The 27520-nt window shown below is 49.3% G+C and overlaps 2 protein-coding genes and 1 long non-coding RNA gene across 10 annotated transcripts; 2 read left to right on the forward strand and 1 right to left on the reverse strand.

The window, feature by feature from the left end:
* Nucleotides 1-5283: 5283 nt before the first annotated feature.
* On the reverse strand, nt 5284-26937 carry LOC113611991 (uncharacterized). 8 transcript variants are annotated; one of them, XR_003429680.1, is made up of 6 exons: nt 21966-22316; nt 15651-15747; nt 15457-15557; nt 13468-13569; nt 6409-6482; nt 5284-5900 (listed from the first exon to the last, which is right to left on the reverse strand). It is a non-coding gene; the product is annotated as an uncharacterized LOC113611991 (long non-coding RNA). The 8 variants fall into 8 exon arrangements; XR_003429681.1 differs by lacking the exons at nt 5284-5900; nt 6409-6482 and adding an exon at nt 11415-11712 and having other exon boundaries at nt 21966-22115; XR_003429682.1 differs by lacking the exons at nt 5284-5900; nt 6409-6482 and having other exon boundaries at nt 13447-13566; nt 21966-22087.
* GLOD5 (glyoxalase domain containing 5) lies at nt 5402-15289 on the forward strand. Its single transcript, XM_027091534.1, is given in 5 exon segments — nt 5402-5464; nt 10192-10329; nt 13384-13502; nt 13504-13534; nt 14811-15289. Coding segments are annotated over 5 exon segments (480 nt in total). The 3' UTR covers nt 14940-15289.
* GATA1 (GATA binding protein 1) lies at nt 20584-27486 on the forward strand. The gene is made up of 6 exons (XM_027091532.1): nt 20584-20736; nt 24488-24726; nt 25233-25610; nt 25720-25865; nt 26399-26524; nt 26971-27486. Exons 2-6 carry the CDS (start codon nt 24507-24509, stop codon nt 27337-27339), a joined length of 1239 nt encoding a protein of 412 aa, XP_026947333.1. The 5' UTR covers nt 20584-20736; nt 24488-24506; the 3' UTR covers nt 27340-27486.
* The last annotated feature ends 34 nt before the right edge of the window (nt 27487-27520 follow it).

A 27520-nucleotide genomic window follows, 5' to 3' on the forward strand; every position in this document is an offset into this window, starting at 1 on the left:
CAAATGCAAATGGAGAAAACACCACTGTTTGTTAAGGACACATGTCATTTTAGCTCAAGTTCCATTCAGCAGGACTGGTCATATGACCCCATCCAGGTGCAAGTGGGGGTGGGAAATGTAATTTCTGGCTGGGCAGCTGCTTTGCAACAGCTCAACATTAGGGAAGATGAAGTATGACTTTGGGGGACAGCCAACTGTCACTGTGATACCCTGTCAGATGGGTATTATCCCCAGGAATCTCAGGCTGGTGCAAGCAAGTGACTTGTTCAAGGTCACACAGTTAGATCCGTGATTACAAACTTGGTGTCCACTCTCCCAGCTCCTTGCCCCATGCCACTGGACCAGCCAGTTCACTGCTTTGAATTTTAGGAAAAGTCTTAGGCCTGGTGCTTTATTTTACAAAGCAGTTTTAACTTGAGAACTTCACTTCACCCTCAAAATGTCTTGGCAAAGGAGGTGGGAAATAAGTGATCCCCATTTCACAGATAAAGAAACAGTAAGATAGGGGACTTCCCTAGTGGCACAGTGGTTAAGAATCTGCCTGCTAATGCAGGGGACATGGGTTCGAGCCCTGGTCCGGGAAGATCTCACATGCTGCAGAGCAACTAAGCCCATGCGCCACAACTACTGAGGCTGCGCTCTAGACCCCGTGAGCCACAACTACTGAAGCCCATGTGCCACAAATACTGAAGCCCACATGCTCTATAGCCCGTGCTCCGCAACGAGAGAAGCCACCGCAATGAGAAGCCCACACACCACAACGAAGAGTAGTCCCAGCTCGCTGCAACTAGAGAAAGCCCGCGCGCAGCAACGAAGACCCAACACAGCACCACCCCCCCGCAAAAGAAGTATATGTTACATTCAAAAGTCCTAAATACAGTAGATTTCAGTGTCCTTGCTCTCCTAATCTCAGTGGTGGTGTAAGACTGTACAATGAAATAAAAACATAAAAAAAAAGAAACAGTAAGATAAACTCTGAAGATAAGTGAGAAGCCCCAGGTCACAGGCACTACAGACCTTCCAAGCCGTAGATTATAGATGTTTCCTTTCCTCAGGCATCACCAATATGGACCAAAAGAGGCAGTCTTACGTGGTGATTAAAAGTGAAGCACACATTCTAGAGCCTGTCATGTGTGTGGCTTACGTGTGTTAAAAGATAAACTGAGGCACATTTAAATTTTCAGGAGTTTATTTGAGCAAACATTGGAACTGGGCAGTGCTTGGAAGTGGTTAGGAGTGCTCCACGACAGGAGCTCCAGGCAAGGCTTTTTTTTTTTTTTTGGTACACGGGCCTCTCACTGTTGTGGCCTCTCCCGTTGCGGAGCACAGGCTCTGGACGCACAGGCTCAGCGGCCGTGGCTCACGGGCCCAGCCACTCCGCACCATGTGGGATCTTCCCGGACCAGGGCACGAACCCGTGTCCCCTGCATTGGCAGGCGGACTCTCAACCACTGCACCACCAGGGAAGCCCCAGGCAAGGCTTTTATGGGGCAGATGTAGAAGCAAAGTGAGATTATTCGATTGGCTAGAGCTGAAGAGGGTGTTTATTTGGGAAAACCCAGTTGGCTGTTTGTGATTGGTTTTTCTTAAATTTCAATTTCTCGGATACAAGTGCATTGACTCTGGCTCATGTTGGCTGCAAGGCATCAGAGCCGCCTCAATCTAACGGGCTCCTTGTTTAACTACTTGAGCAGGTGGTATTTGAACTTTCCCTTCTTCATCAGTGGTCCCCGAATGCACACCTTCAGCATCATTCTCTCCCCAGCCTGGACCCCAGGAGAGTCCTCTCCCTATTCTGTGACACCATGAGTGTGCACACTACTGTGTGTGAGGCCAGAGGTGTCCCCACCCCAGTGTGTGACCCCAGGGTTATCCAAATGCCAATCTGTGTGACCACAGTTGTGTCCAAATATCATTATGTGTGACCCCAGGAGTGCACACCCCCCAAGCTGTGTCACACTAGCAGTATCCACACCCCAGTCCCAGTGATCATGAGTGTTCAAACCCCCTTATGAGTGACCCCGGGAGTGTTGACTCCCCAATGTGTGTAACTCCACGAATGTCCATTCTCCAATATGTGTGACCCCCATGAGAGTCCAAATACCCATGTGTGTGACCCCAGAGCCACCCACACCACAGCCTGTCACCTCAGCAGTGTCTGCTCCCCAGTCTATACCGAGGAGTGTCCATCAACTACTCTGTGTGACCGCAGGAGTGTCCACACCTCAGTCTCTAGCCCCAGGGGTGCCGACTCATCATTTCTTTGACCACAAGAATGTCCACATCCCTTTCACTGAGATTATAGTGGTGTCTACAACACAGCCTATATGACTGTAGGACTGTCCCCGCGTCAGTCACTATGACCCCAGGAGTGTCCCGTCCTCTGTGGAACACCACGGATACTCATACCCCAGTCTGTGCAACACAAGGAGTGTCCAGTCCACAACATGTGTGATTTCAGGAGTGTCCACTTCCCAGTGTGTTTAACTTCCAGAGTGTCCCAAACTCCCTCTGTGTGACCCTGGGAATGTTTACTCTCCAGCACGTGTGACCCTTGGAGTGTTCACGCCTCTGAGTGACCTCACATCTGTCTACACTCCAACCTGAGTGACTCCAGGAGTGTCCAAACCCCCATCTTTGTAGCCCCACATCTGTCCACACCCACTCTATGTGACCTCACTGCTGCCCACACCTCAGGCTGTCTGACCCCAGAAGCACACATCCCAGTCTGAGTGACCCAAGAGGTTCTATTCTACAATCTGTGTCCATGCCCCAGGCTAACTGAGCCCTGGGGTGTCCACACCCCAGTATGTGTGACCCTACGAATATCCACTAACCACTCTGGGTGACTCAGGAGTATCCACCCCCTAGCGTGTGTGAGCCCAGAAGTGTCCACGTACAGATCTGTTTGACCCCAGGACCATCCATACCCTAGTTTGTTTGATTGTAACAGTGTTGACAACACTAACCAATCTGACCCCGGAAGCATCTACACTCCACTCTGTGTGATCCCAAGAGTGTGCCGTGTCCAGTGTGTGTGACTCCAGGAGTGTCCACGCCCCAATGTGTGTGACTTCTGGAAAGCCCGACCCCCATTGTCCACTGTGTATTCTGCCTCATGTGGACGTCACACTCCTGTCTATGTGGCCCCAGGAGTGTTCACACCCCACCCTGTGTGACTCCAGGATTATCCACACCCCTGTCTCTGTGACCCCAAGGGTGTCCACAAACCAGTCTGTGTGGCCCTAGGATTGTCCACACAGCAACCACCCAATGGTATGTTCTGAGACGGTACTAGATTCCTCAGCGCTGCCATTCCTGCACACCCTGTGGGTGTGACCTGGGGGGTTGCTGCTCAGGCCTGATTCAGGGGATCGCTCTGTCCCTAGCTCCCTCCAACACCATAAAGTGGTCTCTTCTATCCCTATTTCCCCTCATGCTCTCCAGGGGACCATTCAGTTTCCATATCCCCCTCCCCAGCCACACGCACACGTGCACACCCACATCCCCAAATAGAGAGTCCCAGCCTCAGCCCCTGCAGGTCTTGTAGAGAGCAAAGGCCAAAGCAGCCAGCCTCCTGCTGCAGACCCTGCCCCACAGAAAGCAGTGGAGAAGAAGCCAGTAAAGGCACCACTGATGAGAGCGAAACCTTCCAGGACCTTGTGAAACATCTAAAATTGGACACCCTCCTCTGCAACTAGAATGTCAGCTCCACGTGGGCAGGGACATTTGTCTTTCTTGTTCTCTGATGTCCCCCCAGCACCTAGAACAGTGCTTGGTACACAGACCTCGCTCACTAGGTGTCTGTTGAACGAATGAACCCTTTGACCCAGCAACCCCACTTCTAACTTGAAAATGTACACACATGCACAGAACTGTGTGGGCAAGGCTGGTAGGAGCAAACAACTGGGAGAACCTTGTAAATGTCCATTTCTAGCCAATGACTGTTGCAGAGTGAAATGAATGGTGGGGGTTTACGATGTACCACAGAGCCCCGCCCGATGTGCCGCAGAATGAGTGGGCATTCTCTCACCCTGTGTGTGCCTCTGGGGTGGGGGTGCCTTCCACAGGACATGCTGTTGACAAGGAAAAGTAGTGGGTGGGAGATGGTTATGGTGACACTGCATGCGCGTGTGTGTCTGTGTGTGTGTGCATGTGTGCGGGCCTGTGTTTGGAAAGGAAACACCAGAAACTGACAGCAGTGGTCATTTTTGGAGAGTGGAGTGGGGATCACCTGTGTAGTCCATATACTTGATGTGTTGTTGGAACCTTTTATACAAACCTCTATTCACATATTATTTGTGTAACTCTTCATAAAGGAAAATCTTATGCAAAAAACAATATGCATAGCACAGAGCATTTGTGTGTCTGTCTGAGTGAGTATCTGGGGTGTGTCTAGGTACAAGAATCTGAAACTCACATGCCCCAGGGGCTGGACAGGTCATCCTCAAAAGAGAGGGCGCTCAGCTCAAGGTAAGGCGAACAGCAATGGGGCTGATGAATGTTCCCTCTTAGCAGTGAAGGCTGAGGGTGGGGTTGAGAGAGGGGTGGGGACGGGGAGGACTCCAGGGCTCACACCCCAAAAGGATTCAGAAACACTGCACCCTGGGACAGAGAACACTTAATAGCTTCGCAATCTTGGCTTGGAAACAGACCCATTATAAGTTAGAGTGGTTATACTCTAACTTGGACTGTTCCTAACTTCATACCCTGGACACAGACTCCCAAACAGATCAAAGATCTCACATTCTGCAGACACAATCTAAATAGATCAGAGGCCTCACACCCTAGAATAAAGGTCCCCCACAAAACTTTGGGATGGGTGGGTTTTCTATGTTATTACAAAGTAATCCCTTATTATGGATTGAATGTTTGCGCCCTGCCCCCCAAATCCATGCCTTGACGACCTAACCCCCAATGTGACGATACTAGGGGCCTTTGGGAGGTAATTAGGGTTAGATGAGGTCATTAGGGTGAAGTCCTGGTGATGGCATTAGTGCTCTTATAAGAAGACACCAGAAAGTTTCTTCTTTTTCTCTGCCATGTGAGGACATGGCAAGAAGGTGGCCATCTGCAAGCCAGGAAGAGAGATGTCACCAGAACCCAACCATGCTGGCACTCTGATCTTGGACTTCTGGCCTCCAGAATGGTAAGAAAATAAATTTCTGTTGTTTTGGCCACCCTGTCTATAGTGCTACATTATGGTGGCCTGAGCTGGCTAAAACACACCTTAAGCTTTTACTTTCGAGGCGCTGAGTTTTATGTCAGAGTCCTTATACCTGCCCCATCTACCTCGGTCAACACCAGCAGTCCCCGGTCCGTGGCCCTCCCATTCCTGCCCCTTGATCTCCAGGCACTGAGCCAGAGGGTTGTCCAGAGGCCGGGGGCAAGGAAGCCTACCATGCTGCGCCATCTGCCCTCCAGGCTGCCAGCCAGGATGTGGAGCAGGATTTCGGAGAAGCAGGTGAACAGCGTGGCCCATGGGGGTCTGGGGCACTGGTATTGGCACCAAGGCTGGGCGTTCCCAGCCGGGCTTGGTAACCTGCTTCCCTTTCATGCGGGCTATCCCGGTGTGCTTTCATCCATTTTCCCGTCCTCTCTTCCTTCCTCTTTCTAAGACAAGCAGAGGGCAGCAGAGGGACACGGAAAGTCCCTGTTCTAACACACAGTCTGCCATCAGCACGTCTGCCAGGAGTGGGCTGCTGCTTCACTCGGCTCCCGGCTCCCTCGGGGCGGTTCCGGGGAGCCAGTTCAGCCAGGGCCATCTGGATGGGGTGGGGTGAGGCGGGGAGGGGCCAGGAAACAGCGCTGACCTTGAGGTTTGCTAGAAGAATTCCAGGGGTCCCTGGCACCCTGAAGGAGACTTTGAAGAGGACTTTGTTGAAAGATAGAAGCCTTCCCTGTGGAGGAGGCAGGAGGGAGAGAATCATATTTTGGATACTCTAGTTTATATATATTTACATATATAATATACGTATATACACATACTGTTGTTGTGAGGAATAAAGTGGATTATATTTTGTGTAGTGCTTAGAACAAGGTTTGGCACACAGTAAGCTTAAGTGATTACTATGTCTTGCTGTGGAAAGGGAAGCTGCCTGCCATTCCAGTAAACAATGAATGTTGCCTGCCCTCAAGCCATCAGCCACTGTACCCGCAGCAGTGCGCCCTGGAGGAATTTAGGACAGAGAAAAACAGGATACTGGCCCTAGATAGTTAACATGCATATCTGAGAAATGATTTCAATGAGCCCAGACTCTTGCATCTTCTCATACATAAAGCACTAAAATCATTAACTTGGAATGTCTGCTTTTTGTGATTAGCAGCAATCTTTTGATGTTTGACTACATGGTTGTTTTGGGGTTTTTTTTCAGCAAAAATTCTTATATATCCAGGCTCCTCCCTTACCTCTTTGGGGCAGTTCCTGAGAGCTATCTGCGAGGCTGTCTCCTGGGCTACAGTCCTCAGTCCTCAGTAAGGTCCTGAGATAAAGCATAACCCGCAACTTTTAGGCTGTGCATTTTTCTTCAGTCATCTTTTTCAAAACCAGCCTCCCTAACCTCGCCTTGAAAACCTTGCATGATCTGGCCCTGTCTTCCCCTTCTCCTCCTGTCTCACTCTTGGATTCTAAGCCACATGGGCCTTCATCCAGTTCCTTAAGAGAGCCAGCTTTGCTTACCCTTGAACTTGCAAGGATGGAGCTCTGCATCTGCAAACCAGAATCCGGGGAGTGAAGGAGCTAGCAGGGCATTGAATAATGGGAGGAGTAGGTTGAGCTGATTTCCAAAAATTGATCAAAGTTGGGGGATGTGGCTAAAGCAGTGCTTAGGGGAAATCTGTAGCTCTAAATGCCTATAGATCAGAAAAGTTGAAAATCAAGTACCTAAGATTTCATATCAGAGTCTGGAAAATAACAGCAAATTGAACCTGAGAAAGTGGAAGGAAGGAAATTATAAAGATAAGAGCAGAAACTGGTAAATTGGAAAACAAACATACAACAGAGAAAATCAATAAAGTCAAAAATTGGTTCCTTGAACAGATTAATAACCTATTAGTAATTTCTGTTTTTTCCTCTTAATAAATTAAGAGAAAAAGTATAGAATACCAATATCAGGACTGAAAAGGGAGTGCTATTACGAATCCTACAGACATTAAAAGGTTAATAAGACTTTTTTAAACATACGACTTTATTTTCAATGAAGCCCAAACATCAGTCATTTTCTCATTCTACTGCTTCTGTGTTCATATGTATCCTCTATATCCATGAGGACAGCAGAACTCAGGAATTTTGCTAATGCCTCCTTCACTCATGAAAATAGAAAAGCATAGTACTTTTTTAAAGCTGGGGCTCAAGTGAAATCAACTGTTTAAAATGTAATGGTTTGAAATGGAATTGAACACAGTAGAATAGAACAGGATAAAATAGCATAGGGTGGAATGGTATAGCATGGTGGAATGGAATAGAATAGAATAGAATAGAAGTCAGATTTGTGCCAGGCACGGGGCCTAATTATTGTAGTAGATATTCACTAACTGAACAAATATTATTGAACATCTGCTAGTTGTCTGGGATTCAGTGGGGAACAAAACAGAAATCTCTGCTCTTACGAAGCTGATATTCTAATCAGGGAGACAGATATTAGCATGCGCAAAAGGCTTTGAGGCCCACACTGGTCAGAATGGCCATCATCAAAAAATCCAGAAACAATAAATGACGGAGAGGATGTGGAGAAAAGGGAACCCTCCTACACTGTTGGTGGGAATGTAAATTGGTACAGCTACTATGGAGAACAGTATGAAGGTTCCTTAAAAAGCTAAAAATAGAGCTACCATATGACCTAGCAATCCCACTCTTGGACATATTCCTGGAGAAAACCATAATTCAAAAAGATACATGCACCCCAATGTTCATTGCAGCACTATTTACAACAGCCAGGACACGGAAGCAACCTAAATGTCCATCAACAGATGAATGGATAAAGAAGTGTGGTACAGGTATACAATGGAATATTACTCAGCCATAAAATGGAACGAAATTGTGCCATTTGCAGAGACATGGATGGACCTAGAGACTGTTATACAGAGTGAAGTAAGTCACAAAGAGAAAAACAAATATCATATAATATTGTTTATATGTGGGGTCTAGGAAAATGGTACAGATGAACTTACTTGCAAAGCAGAAATAGAGACACAGATGTAGAGAACAAACGTATGGATACCAAGGGGGAAAGGGAGGGTGGAATGAACTGGGAGATTGGGATTGACATATATACACTACTATGTATAAAATAGATAACTAATGGGAACCTACTGTATAGCACAGGGAACTCTATTCAGTGTTCTGTGGTGACCTAAATGGGAAGGAAATCCAAAAAAGAAGGGATATATGTGTACATATAGCTGATTAACTTTGCTGTACAGCAGAAACTAACACAACATTGTAAAGCAACTATACTCCAATAAAAATTAATTTAAAAATAAGGGCCTGGGGGCTTCCCTCGTGGCGCAGTGGTTGAGAGTCTGCCTACCGATGCAGGGGACATGGGTTCGTGTCCCGGTCCGGGAAGATCCCACATGCCGCGGAGCGTCTGGGCCCATGAGCCATGGCCACTGAGCCTGCGCGTCCAGAGCCTGTGCTCCACAACAGGAGAGGCCACAACAGTGAGAGGCCCACGTACCGCAAAAAAATTAAAATAAAATAAGGGCCTGGGACTTCCCTGGTGGCGCAGTGGTTAAGAATCCGCTTGCCAATGCAGGGGACATGGGTTCGAGGCCTGGTCCGGGAAGATCCCACATGCCGCGGAGCAACTAAGCCCATGCACCACAACTACTGAGCCTGCGCTCTAGAGCCCGCGTGCCACAACTACTGAAGCCCACGTGCCTAGAGCCTGTGCTCTGCAACAAGAGAAGCCACCACAATGAGAAGGCTGCGCACCGCAACGAAGAGTAGCCCCCGCTCACCGCAACTAGAGAAAGCCCGCGCACAGCAACGAAGACCCAACGCAGCCAAAAATAAATAAATAAAATAAATAAAAAATAAGGGCCTGAGGGCTAAAGGTACAAGGATGGCCTTTATGAGGAACAGGCAAAAGAACAATGTGGCTTGGAGTTCAAGAGCAATGGATGAGGCCGTAGAGATTGGGGGTCATGGTAGAGAGTCTGGAAATTTAACAAGATGACCATGACATCATCATCGTCATTGTTAACTCTTACAGCACTTGCTATGTCAGGCATTGTCCTAAGCCCCCCCCCCCTTTTTTTTGGTCACCCCCCTCACACACACACACACACACACACCAGCCTGTGGGATCTTAGTTCCCCGACCAGGGATCGAACCTGGGTCCCTGGCAGTGAGAGCTGAATCCTAACCACTGGACCACCAGGGAATTCCCCCCAACTCGTTTTTTTAAAATTGTTCACAGCAGTCCTATAAAACACATATAAAATCATGCCCACTTTCCAGAAGGGGAAACCAAGGCACAGAGAGTAAAATGTCAGTCTGGCTCCAGAATCTGTTATTTTAACCACTATACTCTGCAACTTATAGTGCACAGGCATCTTATAATCCTGTAGCAGATGAAATGTAAATATACAAATTACTAAAGAATGCGAATCAAGAGAAAGATCTGGTGGGAGGTGTGCTGAAGGCAGGAAGTGAGGGGTGGGGCGGTGTGCCCTCCCACTGGGTGTCAAGGTTGATCTGTAGGCACACATGCCCAGAAACATTTATTGCATCTGAGATGCTCCCTTCTTGTCCTGTCCTCTGTTATCGTAACTGTAGAGTGAGAAAGGAGGGGACTGGGTTAAATTGGCCAATAAAGGGCTTGTACTCATGGGGTTGGGCCTCCTCTGTGTCTTATCATTTCTTACAAAAGAGATCAATTCCAGCTCAGGGAAAACAAGGGAGAGTTTGGTTTCGGTCTCCACTCCCCTATCTTCACCTCTATCCCTCTGGAAGGAGGAAAAGAACAAGAAAACAGTGGAGAGTGGTCATGGCAGACACATGGACTCTTATGAATCTACACATGAGCATTTAGTACTGAAGATTCCTCCCAGGACTTTCCCCTTGAAATGGGGGTAGAAGGAAGTATAGTCACCGAGGAGGTGAGAGGAGGTGGGGAGAAGGAAACACAGGAAACATGGGTGTGACTAGTGGCAGTGTGGTCTCTTCTCTTTTTTCTCTTTTTTTAGTCATGGAGGGACAACAGTCAGACCCCTTCCCTGTGTCTTATCCATAAACTTGACCACATTGTGATGACAGTAAAGAGCATCAAAGACACCTCTATGTTTTATTCTAAGATCCTGGGCATGGAGGTCATGACTTTCAAGGTAATCACTTCCCCAAATGCCAAATTGCAGGTGGGGTAAAACTTGATTATACTATTTTAAAAAGTAACTTAAAACTCCAAAGCGTACACACACACACACACGTGCGCACACACACACACGCGTGTGCACACACACACACATGCGCGCGTGCACACACACACACACACACACACACACACACACAAGAATCTGTGAGAAAAATTTAAAGGATCAATGGAGGAGATTCCAAACTCTGAATAGTAGGACTTCCAGAGAGAGAATGGAGAAAAAAGGAAGGGAAGAAATTACCATAGAATAATGCAAGAGAACTTTCCAGTCTTTATATGGAAAGGGTTAACTGAGTATCTGGCACACTGACACCTAGATATGTTCCTATGAAATTACAGAACATCAAAATAAAAACAAATCTCCTAGAAGCTTTCAGAGAGGTTAAAAAGAAAAGTAGTTCAACTACAAAGGAAAAGGAAATATGCAGATTTCAGATTTCCCAAGAGTCAGAGACCAGAAGACAATTGAAGAACAACTTCAAGATTCTGAGGGAAAACATTTCAACCTAGAATTCTGTGACCAAGCTATTAATCAAGGTGAGTACAGAATGAAACATTCTTAGGCATAAAAAGATGCAGAAACTTTGTCTACTTGCTTTGAAAATTACTTGAGAATATGCTATATCAAAATGAGTGCTTAATCCAGGAAAAAGAAAGACATAAAAGTCAGGACACCGTGGATCCCAAGAGGAAGATCCAGAAAGATACCTAGAAAACAATCAGTCCAGTTTGGATCAGAAGGAAAGGTCTCAAGAAAAAGAGCTTCAAGGTAAAAAGGAGGTTTCCAGAGATTGACTACAATCCTTGAGAATTTGGAACTTCAAAAGTGGGAGATGCACAGACACTGAATGTGTCTTAAACTGAAGGGGCCCATGGAATGGCAAACAGGGTAAAAAATGTAAAACTAACACAGAATGCTATGCATAAAAATAGAATTATGCAATATCAGACTGGATATATACATAGCAAGACAGACAGCTCTTAAAAGATCATGCTGAATGAAAAATGAAGAAGCCAAATCAGGTCTATAGCATGGTACCATTTATAACATACACACATAAAAAAATACACTTTTTACAATAACTTATGAAAAACCAAAGGATGAACATCAAACACATTAAAATCATTGCCCAGGGTGGGGACAGGAATGAAGAATGGAGATAAAAAGATTAAACATACAAATAAAACTAGAGAAGGGTCTTGCGTGGCCCAACAATGATAGTGAGGCATATGAAGCCTCAACCCCCGTTATTTGGACACACTTGAGTGAAATTTCAGTATATCTAGGATCAAGAAAAGTCCTAAGAGCTGCAGTAGTGGAGGGTGGGTGCATCATCTATAAAAAGAATGAAAAACAGATTAACATCAGACTTCTTATCAGCAATACCAGATTCAGGAAGACAACGAAGCCACATATTTAAAAGGCTGTGAGGGGACTTCCCTGGTGGTCCAGCAGTTAAGACTCTGCACTCCCAATGCAGAGGGCCCGGGTTTGATCCCTGGTCAGGGAACTAGATCTCACATGCATGCCTCAACTAAGAGCCTGTATGCCACAACTGAAAAAAAAGATCCTGCACGCTGCAGCTAAGACCTGGCACAGCCAAATAAATAAATATTTTTTTAAAAAATAAAAAAATAGGGACTTCCCTGGTGGCACAGTGGTTAAGAATCCATCTGCCAATGAAGGCAACATGGGTTCGATCCCTGGTCCAGGAAGATCCCACGTGCCGCGGAGCAACTAAGCCCGTGCACCACAACTACTGAGCTTGCGCTCTAGAGCCCGTGAGCCACAACTACTGAGCCCGAGTGCTGCAACTACTGAAGCCTGCGTGCTGCTACTACTGCGCATGCCTAGAGACTGCGCACTGCATAGAAGAGTAGACCCCACTCACCACAACTAGAGAAAGCCCCAACACAGCAATGAAGACCCAAAATAAATAAATAAAATACATTTATTTCAAAAAGTAAAATATTAAAATTTTTAAATAAAAAATAAAAGGCTGCAGGAAAATAACCTACAACCTCAAATTCTATACTCAGCCGAACTATCATTCAAGTGAAATAAAGTCATTTTCTGATAGAATGGATGTAGTATCCATCATGGTGAGATGAAAGGGACATAAAATGATTTTTTAAAAAATGGCAGAAGTTGAGAGGCACAGGAGAGGGAGGCAGGATGAAGAGGATAGTCGGGCCAATGAGATACTATGTTCGTCCATCAAAACATAAAGACGAAAGTGGGTTATTTTAAAATTGTAAAGGAACCAAAAGATGAGCTAAAACCGATGACAGAATTTCGTTGGGAGGGGTAGTAATGTGGATGAGCTAAATTCTCATTTATCTTAACAGGGAAAGGATAGAAAATGTCTGAAGTTGCTAAATCAAGACATAGTGGCACATCAGTTAGGGATTGTTTGGAGGCATGTGGGAGAAAATTTAACTACCAGCGGGTTAAATAAAATAGAGTTTTCTTTTTCTCTCATTCAACAATCAGTCCAGAGGTAGGCAGGAAGGGCTCGGGCAGTGGCTGGAAGGAGGAAGTGAGTGGGCAAAAAGCATCAGCTTAGTGGGGTGGGGAGGTTCCCAGATGCACTGCTCACAGCCTCTGCGGACATCTCATCGTCTCGTCTTACATGGTCACCCAGCAAGGAATGCTGGGAAATGCAGGTTTTTAAAGCTGGGTGTACAATAAACCCCACTGAAACTTGGGTTGTGTTTAAAAGAAAAGGGGAGAAATGTATATTAAGTAGACAGATTGCAGTCTCTGCCATGGGTAGTATAAACATATCATTTGGAGGTATGGAAATAATTTCCAGAAGAAACATATACACACGTTGAAAGCAGTTTGCCTCTAGGGAATGAGACAAGTGTGGGACAACGGGCTGCTGTTTTTCATCAAAAACCTTGTTCTACTTTTTATTTTTTAACCTTGTTGGGGTAGGTAGGGGGCTTTGCCTCACACTCATCTTGGAGGTTTAGTTCCAGGTTGTTTTCTCTCCCCAAATAGGGAGACCGGAAAGCATTGTGTTTTGGAGACCAGAAATTTAACCTCCATGAGGCAGGAAAGGAATTTGAACCCAAAGCCGCTCACCCAGTCCCTGGCTCCCTGGATATATGCTTGATCACAGCCTTTGAAGGAAATGGTCCAGCACCTCGCGGTGAGTCAGACTTCCATCCTCTTTTGAGAAAGCTGCTGCAGATGCAGTGAAAACAGAAGCATGACTCAAACTTCAGACATAACAGGTTTCATCACATCCAGATAAGATCTATGCACAATTGTTTATTCACTATTTTTATTGACATCATTTTTCCCTGTAAGCAAATGTATTTTTTTTAAATAACCTTATTTTATTTATTTTTGGCTGTGTTGGGTCTTCGTTGCAGCGTGCGGGCTTCTCATTGTGGTGGCTTCTCTTGTTGCGGAGCACGGGCTCTAGGCATGCAGGCTTCAGTAGTTGCAGCACGCGGGCTCAGTCGTTGTGGCTCGCGGACTCTAGAGCACAGCCTCAGTAGTTGTGGAGCACAGGCTTAGGAGGATCTTCCCAGACCAGAGATCGAACCCATGTCCCCTGCATTGGCAGGCGGATTCTCAACCACTGCGACACCAGGGAAGCCCACAAATGTATTTTAAAAGAAAACTTTACATCACCCTTGTGAAAAAAATTATACCTAAACTCTATTTATATAAATACATTTATGTAAAAAGAAAATGTTCAAGTAAATGAAAACCCATTATATCTTGGCATAAAGGGGAGGTAACTGTAAAAACAAACAGCTATAAAAGCATCACAATGCCATTAGATTATAGCCACTTCCATTGCCCCACTCTCTGGGCCTGACAAATTTAGATTTGGCAAGTGGTTAAGGACTTCGCATCCACCAGAGGCTTTCTTCTTTGTATAATCAGAGGACTGAAAGAGGATTGAAGAGGGAATAATTTCTGACTCACTGTTATTTAATTTAGTGTCCTTGTAATACTTAAAATGATTTCATTTGAAGGGGTCATTTGTTCTCCTTTTGGGGAACACAGATTGAGGTATTAAATACACTTCATGCAAATTGGCCTGGACTGCTTTGGAAAATATCAGTGAAAAAGTCTGGTTTGGAAGGAAAGTGGGTAAAGCATCGGGATTAAGGGTATGGACTTTGGCCCAGACTTGCCTGGGTTTGAATTCTGACTCTGCCACTTACTAGACAACACTAGGTACATTATCATCCCCATTTGACAGATGAGGAAACTGAGGTACAGAGCAGTTAGGTACTCTTCTTGAGGTCATAAAGCTAGTAAGTAGCTGGAGCAGGGTGAGGGAGGGGAGAATGGTAGGAGATGAAGTGAGAAAGATACAGGGGTCTTCTAGGCCACTGTAAAGAATGAAATTTTGGTCCCACACATGGACTGTGATGAATGACTTTTGTTCTCTCCTCCCATTTCAGGCTTGTGATGTCCCCATTGAGGAGGGTCCAGTCCCCAGCATGGGGGAAAAAGGGGGCAAAAGTATGTCCATCTACTTCCAAGACCCTGACAGAAACCTCACTGAGGTGTCCAACTACATCTCCTTGTGATGGAGGCTAGCTCTCTGCCATCTTGTCCCCTGCTATGTCGCCCTTTCCCTTCCTTCCTGCAAACCCTTGCCCAGGCCCAGAAACCTCTAAGAACTGAGGACTTAGGCACTTCACACATCCTGCTGGAAGATCTGAGGCAGGTTTGGGACCAACATGTCTGAGTGTCCTCCATCCAAGCTGCCCCAATAAATTAATAACTTTCAATTAATATGAGCTCTTCATTAATTACTGTTTCAGCTTTATGTATGGGTGTTTGTCTAGGACGTGAGGTCTCTGAGCTGTTTGGGGGTCAGTGACCAAGGTATGACATCGTTGAGGACCAAATTTAGGGTCATCGCCTTCGGATTCAAGGTCCCTGACAGATTTCTCCTTGTCAGTGAGCCCATCCTTTTTCACCCTTTTTGATTCATCTCACTCCTTCCAAGTGCTGCCTGCTGTTTCCTCCACCACATTGGCTTGACTGAACCCCAAGATCTCTGTGATTCCCATGGGGCCTTCACAGCCCAGATGATACTACCTCGTCCTGGAGCGCCTTAGCTGGTCTCATCCCCGGGGAATGTGGCACTTTCTACCTTTGGATCTGGTACATTCAGACTCATCTCAACTGAGGCTCAGCTCCTGACAGAGTAGACAGATGGGACAAGAACAAATTTCCTCTGTTTCTGTTCCCTTCCCCCACCATTTACTCAGTCAACCAACCAATAAACATACATTGAGCACCTACTGCGTGCTTGGCCCTGTTCCAGGCATTGGAGACACAGTGTTGAACAGAAGAGATAAGCACATCTATGTTTGTGGAGCTGCCATTCTAGTGGGAGAGACAGAAAAGAAATAATATTAAGTAAGGAAAATATCAAGGGTGTTAGAGGATAAGTGCTTTGGAGAAAAAGAAAATATGGAAAAGTGGTGACACAGATAAAAATCACTGGGGCAGTTTCCAATGTGTAATGGGATGGTCAGGGGAAACCTCACTAAGGAGACATTTGAGCACAGACCTGAAGAGATGAGGGAGGGAGCCGCGCCAATAGCTGGAGGAAGAGCATACCAGGCAGAGAGTACAGCCAGTACAAAGGCCCTGAGGCATGAAGGCGCCGTGGCTAATATGTGTGAGGAACAGTGAGGAGGAGGCCGTGCAGCGGAGCAGAGTGAGTGAGGGGGAGCGGCAGGAGGTGAGGTGGGAGAAGTGGAGGCACAGATCACGTGGGGCCTCACGGGCCATGGAGAGGACTCTGGCTTTTACTCTGAATGACAGGGGAGCCACAGGAGGGTCTTGAGCAGAGGAGGTCCATGATCTGACTTAGGATTTAACAGGCTTCCTCTGGCTGCTGTGAGGAAAATGGACTGCAGGGTTGAGGGTGGAAGCTGGGGGACCCTGAGGAGGAGGCCACTGCAGTGGTCCAGGTGAGCGATCCTGGTGCTGGCAGGGGAGGTGATTAAAAAAAAATGGTTAGATTCTGGAGATACTCTGAAGACGGAGACTGGATGAGTTCACCAAGAGAGAAAATGTCAACTAGAGAAGAGGCCCAGGGACATTTAGAGTTCTGGAACAAGAGGAGGAAACAGCAAATGAGGCCGGAAAAGAGGAAAGGGGAGAGTACGGTCCCTGAGCAAATAAGAGATGGATGAAGGAGTACATATGAGGATCTCCTGGAGGTGAGGGAGCCCCTAGTCCTGTGGACTCTGGTCTCTAAACAGTCTCCAGGTGGTAGTTCAGCCACGCCCTCTGAGTAAACTCCCAGGGAGCCCCCAAAATGTTGGGAATAGAGGATGGTTAAGGATGTGAGTTTCAGCACATGAAAGGCTTTGCCAAAGGCTGTAGCAGGTTTCCTGCCTATTTTTACAAAACAGCTTGTCTTGGACCCAGATGTTATATGCCCAGAGATAGATGATTTATGGAAGGAAGGAAGGAAAGAATGGAAGGGAGGAAAGAAGGAAGGAAGGGCAGCAAATGGGTGGATAAATGAATGGGTAGGTGGATGGGTGGATGGATGGATGGTTGGGTAGGTGGATGGATGGATAGACTGGTATCCCCTGCCCCAGGAAAAAACTCTTCCACGTGTGTGTGCACAGAGAAAGACATATGAGTTTGTAAGTTACAGGTTTGCTGTAATAAGAAAAAGACTGAAAACAACCCAGATGTCCATCAGCAGATGAATGGTTAACCAGACTATAGTATATCGATTCCATGGATTATTACTTGGCAATAAAAGGGAATGAACTTATGAGGCCATCATTACTTCATACCAAAACCAAAGACATAATTAGAAAAGACAACTATAGACCAGTATCTCTTTTGAATATAGATACAAAAATCTTCAACAAAATACTAGTAAATAGAATTCAGTAACATATAAAAGGATTATACACCATAACCAAGTAGGATTTAGACAAGAATAATCCAAATGCCATAGGCTTGGACCAAGCTCTGGAGCCCCAGAAGATGCCAGGAGGGAGGGAACAAGTCAGGGAAGGCTTCCGGGAAGAGAGGGGAAGAAAGGCCGTTGGGGCTGAGTCTCAAATGGAGGCCTGATGGAAAGGATGCTTGGCCCAAACACCCACCCCCACCCCTGCCCCCACCCTCGTCGGTCTCCCCCAAAGCCTGGCCTGGCCCTGCCGATTCCCTTATCTGCCCACTCCCAGCTGCCTCCCTGCTGGCTGAACTGCCGCCACAGGCTTCTGGGCCTATGCCCCCTCCACAGGGATGGGGGAGGGAATGGGGTGAGGCCTGGCCTCAGAGCCACAGGGTTTTGGCCCTTGATGGAGGCAGAGCCCTGAGGCCCCCACTCCCCACCCTTTACTTCCCTTCCTGAGCCCTTTCTCTGCTCCAGTTATGAAGAAATGGACTGTAGGTCCAGCAGCCAAACCCTTGTCTGAGACATGCCTCTAGCCTGCCCTTCCCAAGGGGGGGCAGCTTTCCCTACCTCATCCCAACATTGCAACCGCTATTTCTACTAATAGTAACAATGAGGAGAGTTACCACTACAGAGCTCACCATTTATGGCGTGCAGGCAGGCCCTGTGTTGAGTGGCCTTTCAACAACATTTGAGGTGGATTCTATGATTATACCCATTTTCCAGGCAAAGAAACTAAGGCTCAGAGGGTGGCCTCCCCAGGAATCATGCAACAAATCAGTCAGAGCTGAGACAAGAACCCAGGGCCTTAGACGAACATCATTTCTCTGCACCTACTCCCAGTCTAGAAGATGGGGGCAATTATATGCACTTATACCACAAGGACCTGGTGAGAATAGGATAAAATTATGCATGAAGAACATTTAGCACAGTGTCTGGGGTGGCAGGGCAAAATAATGCTGCTGTTGTTATTATATTAATGCTAAGAAAAGTATTAGTATCAGAATTATTATTATTATACCATTAGCATTGTTGACAGAATTAAAATGAATATTAGTTCTAGAATTAGTATTAATATTCATAAAGTACTCGTGTTAGATTACAGTTAGTATTATTATTACTGTCACTATGAAAACTAGCATTAGTGCTCATATCAATATTAGAATAGTAGTAATTAGAATTAGTACTGGTATTGGTGTCAGCATATTATTAGCATTAGTACTAGAATTAGTAGTAGTGCTGATAAAAAAGGGCCAAATACTATCCTTCGTATACAGTAGGTACTCAATGAATAAATAAGAATACTTAATATTTATTGAGATTTCAGAATCAAATGAGTTAAAATCACTTAATGGATTAAATCTCATTTAGTCACCCTAATCACCCTATGGAGTAGCCGCTATTATTACCCCATCTCTTCAGATGAGGAACTGAGGTCCAGAGGGGACAGTAACTCACCCAAGGCCACACGCCAGTCGGTGATAAGGGCAGCCTATAAATGAGGGTGGACTGGCTCCAGAGTGGATGTCCTGAAACCATCGCCACTTGAGTCAGAGGAGTCTTTGTCCTTGTTCTTACTGACAAGGGCTTGGCACAGAGTGGGGCACAGAGCAGGAGCTCAATAAATGGCCTTGCTCTCTTTCCTCCTCAAATCTCCCATTTTGCATATGAGGACACTGAGGCCCAGAGAGGTAAGATGAGGATGGTAAACTCCCTCTGGGGTGGGCCAGTGACTGAGCAGACCCTACTGACCCAGGGCTCCATCCTTGCCCTCTGCCCTTGGTGGGTCTCAGTCTCCTCATCTACAGAATGGGTGGTCAGGGGAGCTCCCTGTCCCATGGAGTCCCAGGGCCATTGACTGGTTAGTCTTACCCACTACAGGGACCCAAGTTGGACACCTACTGCATACATGTGTGTTCAATGATTTTACATGGGGAAAGTGCCCAGAACAGGCCAGGCACAGGTCTGTGTCAGCAATGAGACACTGGTCCTTGTCACCGTTGTTACTATTTGGGGGAGGCAGGACAGGGCAACAAGGTGGGGACTGAGGCGCAGGGGTCCAGTGACTCTCTGGAGGTCCCTCTCAGCAAGTTGAGGGCAGAGCCACAGGCCACATGGGTCCACATCAATCCACACCCCCTCCCACCCCACCCTGGCACCATCTGCCCAGGGCATACCCCAGGCTGCTACCTGGGGTCTCATGGACTTCCTCTCAGACTCTCTGTTTCTGAATCTCTGTCTCTGTCCCCCTCTCTACATCATCTTTTTCTCCCTTCTCAGTTTCTCCACCTGTATCCTTGGCCTCTGTCACTTTCAGGCTTTACCTTTCCCCTTCTGTCCATCTCTACCTGCCTCCCGCTCTCTTTGCCCCTCTTTCTATCTGTCCGTAACTGTCTCCGGCTCTCTCTGTGCATCTCTCACCCTTCTGTCTCTCATTCCTTTCTGTGCCCTCTGTCTCCTCCCAGCTCTAGGTCTCTTTCTCTCTGTTTATCTGCATCTCCCCATTCCCATCTCTCTGTCTCTCTGCCTCTCTCCCTTCTCTATCCCTTCAATCCTCCTTCCCTTCCCCCACCCTATCCTACTCAAGGGTCCACAGAGGAACCAGCCCCAAGTCCCACCTGTTTCCCGCCTCCAACGCCGCATGGCGGGCGAGAAGTTGAGGCCGCTGTCCCTGGGTGTCCCCCACCGAGCCCCGCCCCCCATCCCAAGACAGCCTGTTACCACCGCGGAGCCAACAGCCACACTGGCCTCCATCTGATAAGACTTATCTGCTGCCCCAGGGCAGGCCGGAGCTGGCGTAAGCCCCAAGTGGGGCGCTGAGTGAATGTGCCTCTGCCTCCCGCCAGTCCTGGCCTGGTCCCCAGGGTGGGCCTGGGTCCTGAAGATGTCCCACGGACATCTTGATTCAAATTCCCATCAAACCTCTTTGAGCCTCATTCTTGTCACCTGCAAAATGGGTACAGTCACATACCTCCTCTCCCTTTGGCCAGGAAGACACATACATAAGGGCCCAGCCCACACTTGGCTAAGCACACAGTAGGGGCTTTACAAACACTCACTGAAAAGCCCAGAGAGGTCATGAAACCACATCTGCTATTTTCATTTTATCTTGGCTTCAGCCCATTTTGTTTGGCTGGACACTGAAATCCACAGAAGCCCAAGTCAAACAGGGTCCAAGAATCCATGAGGTGGGCAGGTGGGGTGGAGGAAGGCCCCCACTGCCCAAGAGGTGCCCCACCAGGAGGGGGGCCCGCCCCCTCCCCTGGCCCGCCCCACCCACTGGGGCACCAGCCACTCCCTGGGGAGGAGGGAGGAGGGAGAGGGGAGGGAGGGAGGGAAGGAGGAAGGGAGCCTCAAAGGCCAAGGCCAGCCAGGACACCCCCTGGGATCACACTGAGCTCGCCACATCCCCAAAGCAGCTGAACCCTCCGCACCAACCAGCCCAGGTCAGTCTCAGCCCTTCAAGAGCCCCCAGCAAGGCAAAGCCTGGGCCTGCTGCCCCTTACTTCAAGGCTATTCCCCCAGCTTGCTCTAGGCTCCCCAACCCACCACTGGTCCCCAAAGTGTCTACCACCCCTGAATCCCCTGACAGCTCCTCCAGACCACCTCTGTCTTTCCAATCCCCATCTCTACCCCAAATCTACTCCCCAAACCCCACCTCTCTCTGCCCTGCCTCCCATCCACTCCTTCCAAGGTATCTATGCTCCCCCGATCCCTTAAGTCTGCCCACCATACCCCACCTCTGACCCCTGAAACATGCTTTCATCCTGCCAAATCCTACCTCTGCCCCAAATCTGACTTTCACTCACCCAAACTTGTCTCTGTCTCTGAATTCTCCACAAAGGCTCACTCTTGTCCCCCCATACCTATTTCTGCTCCCCAAGCCCTTGTCTACTCCACAACATCCTTGTCTCTGCCCCCAATCCTCTCTCTGACGCCCCAAACCTGTCTCTGGCCTGCCAAACCCTAGCTCCACGCTCTTACCCCCATCTCCACCTCTCAAACCCCATATTTCTTCCCTGTGACTTCTCTCTGATCCCCTAAAACCATCTCTGCCCCAACCCTTTGTCACTCCAAACACCAAGTCTACCCCCCCAAAATCTGTTCTGTCACATGAATCCTCATGTCTGCCTTCCCTAAACCCCATCCTAGCCCCCAAATATTTTTGTGTCCCCCCAGGTGTCCTCTCTGGCCCCAACTCTTTCTGTACTCCAATTTTATCTCTGTTCTCAAACTCCTCCTGTGCTCCCATAAGCCATCTCTAATCATCAGACACATTTCTGCCTGCCTGTCCAAATTCCACCTCCGCTCCCCTCAGACTTGGACCCTCAGACTTTTCCATGACTCTTGGAATCCACCCCGACCCCTAAACTACATCTCCAGCTTCTCAACTTTCTCTCAAACTTTGGCTCTGATCCCCAACCCTGTCTCTGCTTTCCCAACTTATTTCTGATCCCCAAATGGGACCTTTCAAGCAGATCCTTCTCTGCTCCTCAAACCCATATCTGCTTACCCCAAACTCCACAGCTGTTCTCCAAACTCTGACTCCTCACCCCCATACCTAATCCTCAAACTCCACCTCAAACTCTCCCAAGAGTTATCTGCCCCCATATCCCAGCTCTGCTCCCTTCAGTCCCGAGGGACCCTCCCTTGAGGGCTGGGATAGGGACGTTACCTGGGGTGAGGGGCTGGGCGGAAGGAGAGTTGAGGGTGCCGGCCTGCTGCCTGCTGCCCGTTGGGGCAGCACTTACTCTAGTGGGGCAGCTGATAAGGAGCTTTCATATCCCCCAGCCTCGAGATAAACTTTATCTCTGTCTGGAGAGTGATAACTGGGGGTGGCGGGGCTGGGCCCCTGCCATGGGAGGGGTGGGCAGTCCTGGACCCACCAAGGTACAAGGTGCAGGGACGGGGGGCAGTGGGGCTGGAGGGAGATTGGGGGTGGTGGTGAGGTGAGAATGAGGGTATAAAGGAAGAGTGGTGATAGAGACAAAAAGAGTAAGAGACAAACAGAGACAGAGAGAAGGGAGGAAAGAACAAAGAGAGATGGAGAGAGAGAAAAGAAGCAAAAGACAGAGACATGAAGAGAAAGAAGAAAAACAGAGACTCAAAGAAAGAGTAAGAGAGACAGAGAGACAAGAAAGAGGGGGAGACCCAGGAACAGAAAAGGAGAGCGAGACAGGAACTCAGAGAGAGATACAGATAGAATCATGGCGAGACAGAGAGGAAAGAGATGGATGAGGAGATGAGGAGGCAAGACACTCTCCCTAGGGAGAGACAGCAGGTGCCCTGGACCCTAGAGGAGGTTGGTGGTGGGCACACTGACAGATCCATCTCTAGCCCAGCACAACCCCTAACCCCGGGCCCAACTCTTAGCCTGTCTATACAATGGGTCACATAAGCGGAGGAAGATGGTCTTCTCTATATTTGTCACTCCACCCTACAGACAGGGAGACCAAGGCCTTCAGATTCACTGGGCAAGTCAGGGGCAGGGGTAGGTTTCTTGCCTCTTCATATGGGGCTGTGTGCAGGAGGGTGTGTTCATGGGTACGTGAGTAGTCAGACAGACATGGAAATAAGGCCAGAGGAGCCAGAGAGAGAGACTAAGGAAGAGACAAACAAGCAGAAAGAAACAGAGTGGGAGAGATGTACAGACACTCAGAGAGATGAATGGAGAGGGAAAAAGAGAAACAGAAAAAGATACAGAGAGCAAAGAAAGAGATAGAGAAACAAAGAGATAAAAAGAGAGATAAAGAAGGAGAGAGACAATCAGACAGAGACATGGGAGGACAGAGAAAGGGAGGAGGAAAAACATTAAACATTTATAAAAGCACAGAAAGAGAGAGCAAGATGTATCATGGTAGCATAGAAAAATGGGAGGGAAATACAGAGAGCCAGACTTGAGAAGAAACAGGGTCAGGAAAAAAGAGACACAGGGAGACAGAGATACACACAGGGAAGGACAGAGGCAAACGGGCAGAGAGACCAAGCTGCCTTCTCCTAAGTCTTAGCTCGAGCCCTGTCACCACCTCCTATCCGGCAGATAGGGAAACTGAGGCCTGAGGATGGTGGGGACTGAAGGAACTTGAAAGCAGAACTATGGCAGACCTCCCCAGGGGACAGGGTATGGGTAGAGGGAACACCTCCCACCTGTCCCCCTCCTCAGAGGAAGCCAGTGGCCTTGGGGTGATTTCAAAAGTTGGGCGGGGATGGCAGAGATAAGCAGTGGGGGTACTGACCCCCCCATGGAGCAGGGAGGAACTGAGGGGCCCTCCGTCTGCAGACCCAACGGAGGTGGGGGAGGGGAGAGTCAAGCCGGAAACCATGGGGTTTCTGAGAAAGTCAGAAGGCAAGATGCAACAGATAGGGATGAAGTTGGGGAGCACAGGAGGGTGAACCCCAAGGTCCAGGGGGGTGACCAAGGAGTTCAAGGGACTCTGGCTCCACACCCCAGCCTACCCCACCTCGATTCTTTTAGAGGCGCAGGGGAGAAAGTGTGGGGGCAGAGGGGAGAAGAGGAAGCGGAGGAGGAGGAGGAGGAGGAGAGGAGAAAATGAGGAGAGGGAGAAAGAGATGAGCAGAAGGGGAGGGAGAGGAGAAGGATGAAGACAAAAGATGGGAGGGGAGGGAAAGGGAGGAGAAGGAGAGAGGAGTGGAGCAGATATAGAAAGGGGAAGGGGGGAGGTGGCTGAGCAAAGGGGAGGTGGAGGAGGAAGAGATGGAGGGAGAGAAGGGGGACCAGGGAGAAGAGGAGGAGGGGGAGAGGAAGAGGGGAAGAAGAGAGAAGAGGGAGGGAGGCAGGAGTAGAAAGAGAAGGAAGAAGGGGAAGAGGAGGAGAAAGAAGGGCAGCTGAGAGGAGGGAGGAGGGAGAGACGGGGGAGGGAGGAGGGCGAGGAGAAGAAAGGGAAGAGGAGGAAGAGGAGGGTACAGAAGACGGAGAGGAGGAGAGGAAAGATAAGTGAGGAAGAAGGGGAAAGGAGCAGGATGGGAGTGAGAGGATGGAGTGGAAGATAAGGGAGAGATGAGGGAGGGGAGAGAGGAAGAGGAGGGGGAGAGGAGGCAAGAGGAGGGTACTAGGGAGATGGAAAGGGGGGATAAGAGGATTGAGGGGATGGAGTGGGAAGAGGGAGAAAGGAGGGAAGAAGGGGTGGAGAGGGGAGAGGAGGGCTTCTGTGTTGAGGACCCCTCCTGTTCTCACAGGTCAAACCCCAGAGGCCCCATGGAGTTCCCTGGCCTCGGGGCCCTAGGGACCTCCGAGCCCCTGCCCCAGTTTATGGACCCTGCCTTGGTGTCCTCACCACCAGAATCAGGGGTCTTCTTCCCCTCTGGGCCTGAGGGCTTGGATACAGCAGCCTCCTCCACCACCCCCAGCACCGCCACGGCTGCAGCTGCTGCACTGGCCTACTACAGGGATGCTGAGGCCTACAGACACTCCCCAGGTAACTTCTTTGGGTAGCTGTCTTGGCACTGGCTCTGTGTTATTGGGGTTGCCATGGAGACCCTTAGCTAAGGCAGAATCCTACTAAGAAGTCATCCTGAAAATGGCCGGAAGCCTTCACGTGGCTGTGCTGACCCCTAGTTAAGTCCAGACCTGGGAATGCCAATGCTCCCCAGCCTGCCATCTTGGGATAGCCATACTGGGAAGCAATGATGGAAGTAGGTGGTGGCCCGAGTTGCCAACTGATCTATGGGCTCCAAATCCCAACAAGTCATCCTCAAAGCCCACTTGGAAATGGCTGGAGGTTATTTCAGTTGCCAGAGTGACCAGTGGGGCTCAGGACCCAGGAGTCACCCAATGGCCAGTAGCTATTCTGGTCACCTGCAGAAAGGTTGGAAACTTGGCCACCATGTTGGGGCTCTTGGGCATCATTAGACCCTGAAAGCAAGATGACTTTAGACTGATTGCTCTTCTTCTTTCCTCCTCCTTTTCCATACCCCCCAATAGTCTTTCAGGTGTACCCACTGCTCAACTGTATGGAAGGCATCCCAGGGAGCTCACCATATGCTGGCTGGGCCTATGGCAAGACCGGGCTCTACCCTGCCTCGACTGCATGCCCCACCCGCGAGGACTCCCCTCCCCAGGCCCCAGAAGATCTGGATGGGAAAGGCGGCGGCAGTTTCCTGGAGACCTTAAAGACAGAGCGGCTGAGTCCAGACCTCTTGACACTGGGGCCTGCACTGCCTTCATCAATTCCGGTCCCCAGCAGTGCCTATGGGGGCCCTGACTTTTCCAGTACCTTCTTTTCTCCCACTGGGAGCCCCCTCAATCCAGCAGCCTATTCCTCCCCCAAGCTTCGTGGAACTCTGCCCCTAACCCCCTGTGGTGAGGTTCTCTAAAAGGGACTGGGAGGTGGAGGCTGGTGGGGGGGTGGTGGTCTAGGGCGAAGCTGGACTGAGCCTGGCTCCCTCTTCCCCTCTGTCCACCCCACCAGAGGCCAGAGAGTGTGTGAACTGCGGAGCAACGGCCACCCCACTGTGGCGGCGGGACAGGACGGGCCATTACCTGTGCAACGCCTGTGGCCTCTATCACAAGATGAACGGGCAGAACAGGCCCCTCATCCGGCCCAAGAAGCGCCTGGTAAGACCCAGGCCTGCCTCCACCGCTGTGCTCACCCTGTGCAGGGATTCCAGTCCTCACGCTCTACAAGAACCCACATCCTCCACCCCTTCCCCATCCACAAAGGAAGCCAGCTTTGTATGGGACCGCCTATCCTCAACCTATCCTCACAGTCTGCAAGCAGGAACCCCATCCTCTCCCTGCACTGCAGTTTTCATCCTCGGCTTCACACTGGGATCACCTTGGGGCACTTCGAAACCACTAGGGCCTGGGGCCCTCCCCACATGTATTGGTTTAATTGGTCTGGGATGCCGTCTGAGCAACAGGACTGTTTCTAACTCCCCAAGTGATTCCAGTGGATGGCCAAAGTTGGGTACTACTGGTGTATTCCCCCATATAATACCCAAAATCCCTATCCCGGCCAGGAAGTCCTGTCCTCACCCACACAGAGCCCCCAGCCTTCGCCCTGTCAGAAACCCTGCCTTAACCTGACCCTCACCTCTTTTAGTCCTCCACCCACCAGTGTGCTCATCCTCACATTCTCTCTCCCCCAGATTGTCAGCAAACGGGCAGGTACCCAGTGCACCAACTGCCAGACAACCACCACCACACTGTGGCGGAGAAACGCCAGTGGCGACCCTGTGTGCAATGCCTGCGGCCTCTACTACAAGCTACACCAGGTGCCCTGGGGCCCCTCGGAGCCTCCCTCCTCTCCTCCCGCTTCCCTTCCTTCTGCTCCTCCCTTCTCCCTTCCCTTCTCCGTTTGTTATTCTCCTCCCTCTTCCTCCATGCCCCCTCCACCTTCCCCACCCCTCTCTCCTCCACTCCTTCATCTCCTTTCTTCCTCCTGCTCCCTCCTCCCTCCTCCTCCCTTGGCCATCAGCTAACTTCCACTCCCCCGTCCTAGACCAGGGGCAGCTCCCATTAGCCTGAAAGGCTTTGCCAAGCTCAGGGCCTCACAACCTCGGGATTCTTGAGGACGATACCTGTGCCACACCAGGGGCGCACTCCCTAGTCCTTGAACCAATTCCCTATTCTTAAGAAGTGGGGTGGAGAGAGCATCCCTGGAGGAGACGTAGAGGCAAGATGTGGAGTTGGGAAACACCCATGGCCTCCCTCTTGGCAGGTGAACCGACCACTGACCATGCGGAAGGATGGTATCCAGACTCGAAACCGCAAGGCATCTGGAAAAGGAAAAAAGAAACGGGGATCGAGTCTAGGAGGTACAGGAGCAGCTGAAGGGCCAGCTGGCAGCTTCATGGTGGTGGCTGGGGGCAGCAGTAGTGGGAATTGTGGGGAGGTGGCCTCAGGCTTGACATTGGGCCCACCTGGCACTGCCCACCTCTACCAAGGCCTGGGCCCCGTGGTGCTGTCAGGGCCTGTTAGCCACCTCATGCCTTTCCCAGGGCCCCTGTTGGGCTCACCCACAGGCTCCTTCCCCACAGGCCCCATGCCTCCCACCACCACCACTGTGGTGGCCCCACTCAGCTCATGAGGGCACAGAGCATGGCCTCAGGGCAGGGGTTGGTGTCCCTCCCCTCTTGTAGCCAGATGTCTGTCCAACCCAACCCTCTGGGCCCCAGACAAGCCTTGGCGTGGACATTCAAAGCTTTTGTAAAATAAAACCACCAGAGTCCTGAAACTGAATGTGTGAGTCTGTGTGGGACTAAATAAAG

This window comes from Aethalodelphis obliquidens, unplaced genomic scaffold (genome assembly GCF_003676395.1).
Source record: "Aethalodelphis obliquidens isolate GAN/ISIS:26980383/991018 unplaced genomic scaffold, ASM367639v1 scaffold71, whole genome shotgun sequence".
NCBI classification, from domain to species: Eukaryota; Metazoa; Chordata; class Mammalia; order Artiodactyla; family Delphinidae; genus Aethalodelphis; species Aethalodelphis obliquidens.

Excerpts from the sequence above, each read along its gene's own strand:
- GATA1 (XM_027091532.1), top strand. The coding sequence starts at position 24,507 with ATGGAGTTCCCTGGCCTCGGGGCCCTAGGGACCTCCGAGCCCCTGCCC. Across the intron at positions 24,727-25,232 it reads GGCCTACAGACACTCCCCAG|TCTTTCAGGTGTACCCACTG; the intron begins GTAACTTCTTTG and ends ACCCCCCAATAG. Across the intron at positions 25,611-25,719 it reads TCTGCCCCTAACCCCCTGTG|AGGCCAGAGAGTGTGTGAAC; the intron begins GTGAGGTTCTCT and ends CCACCCCACCAG.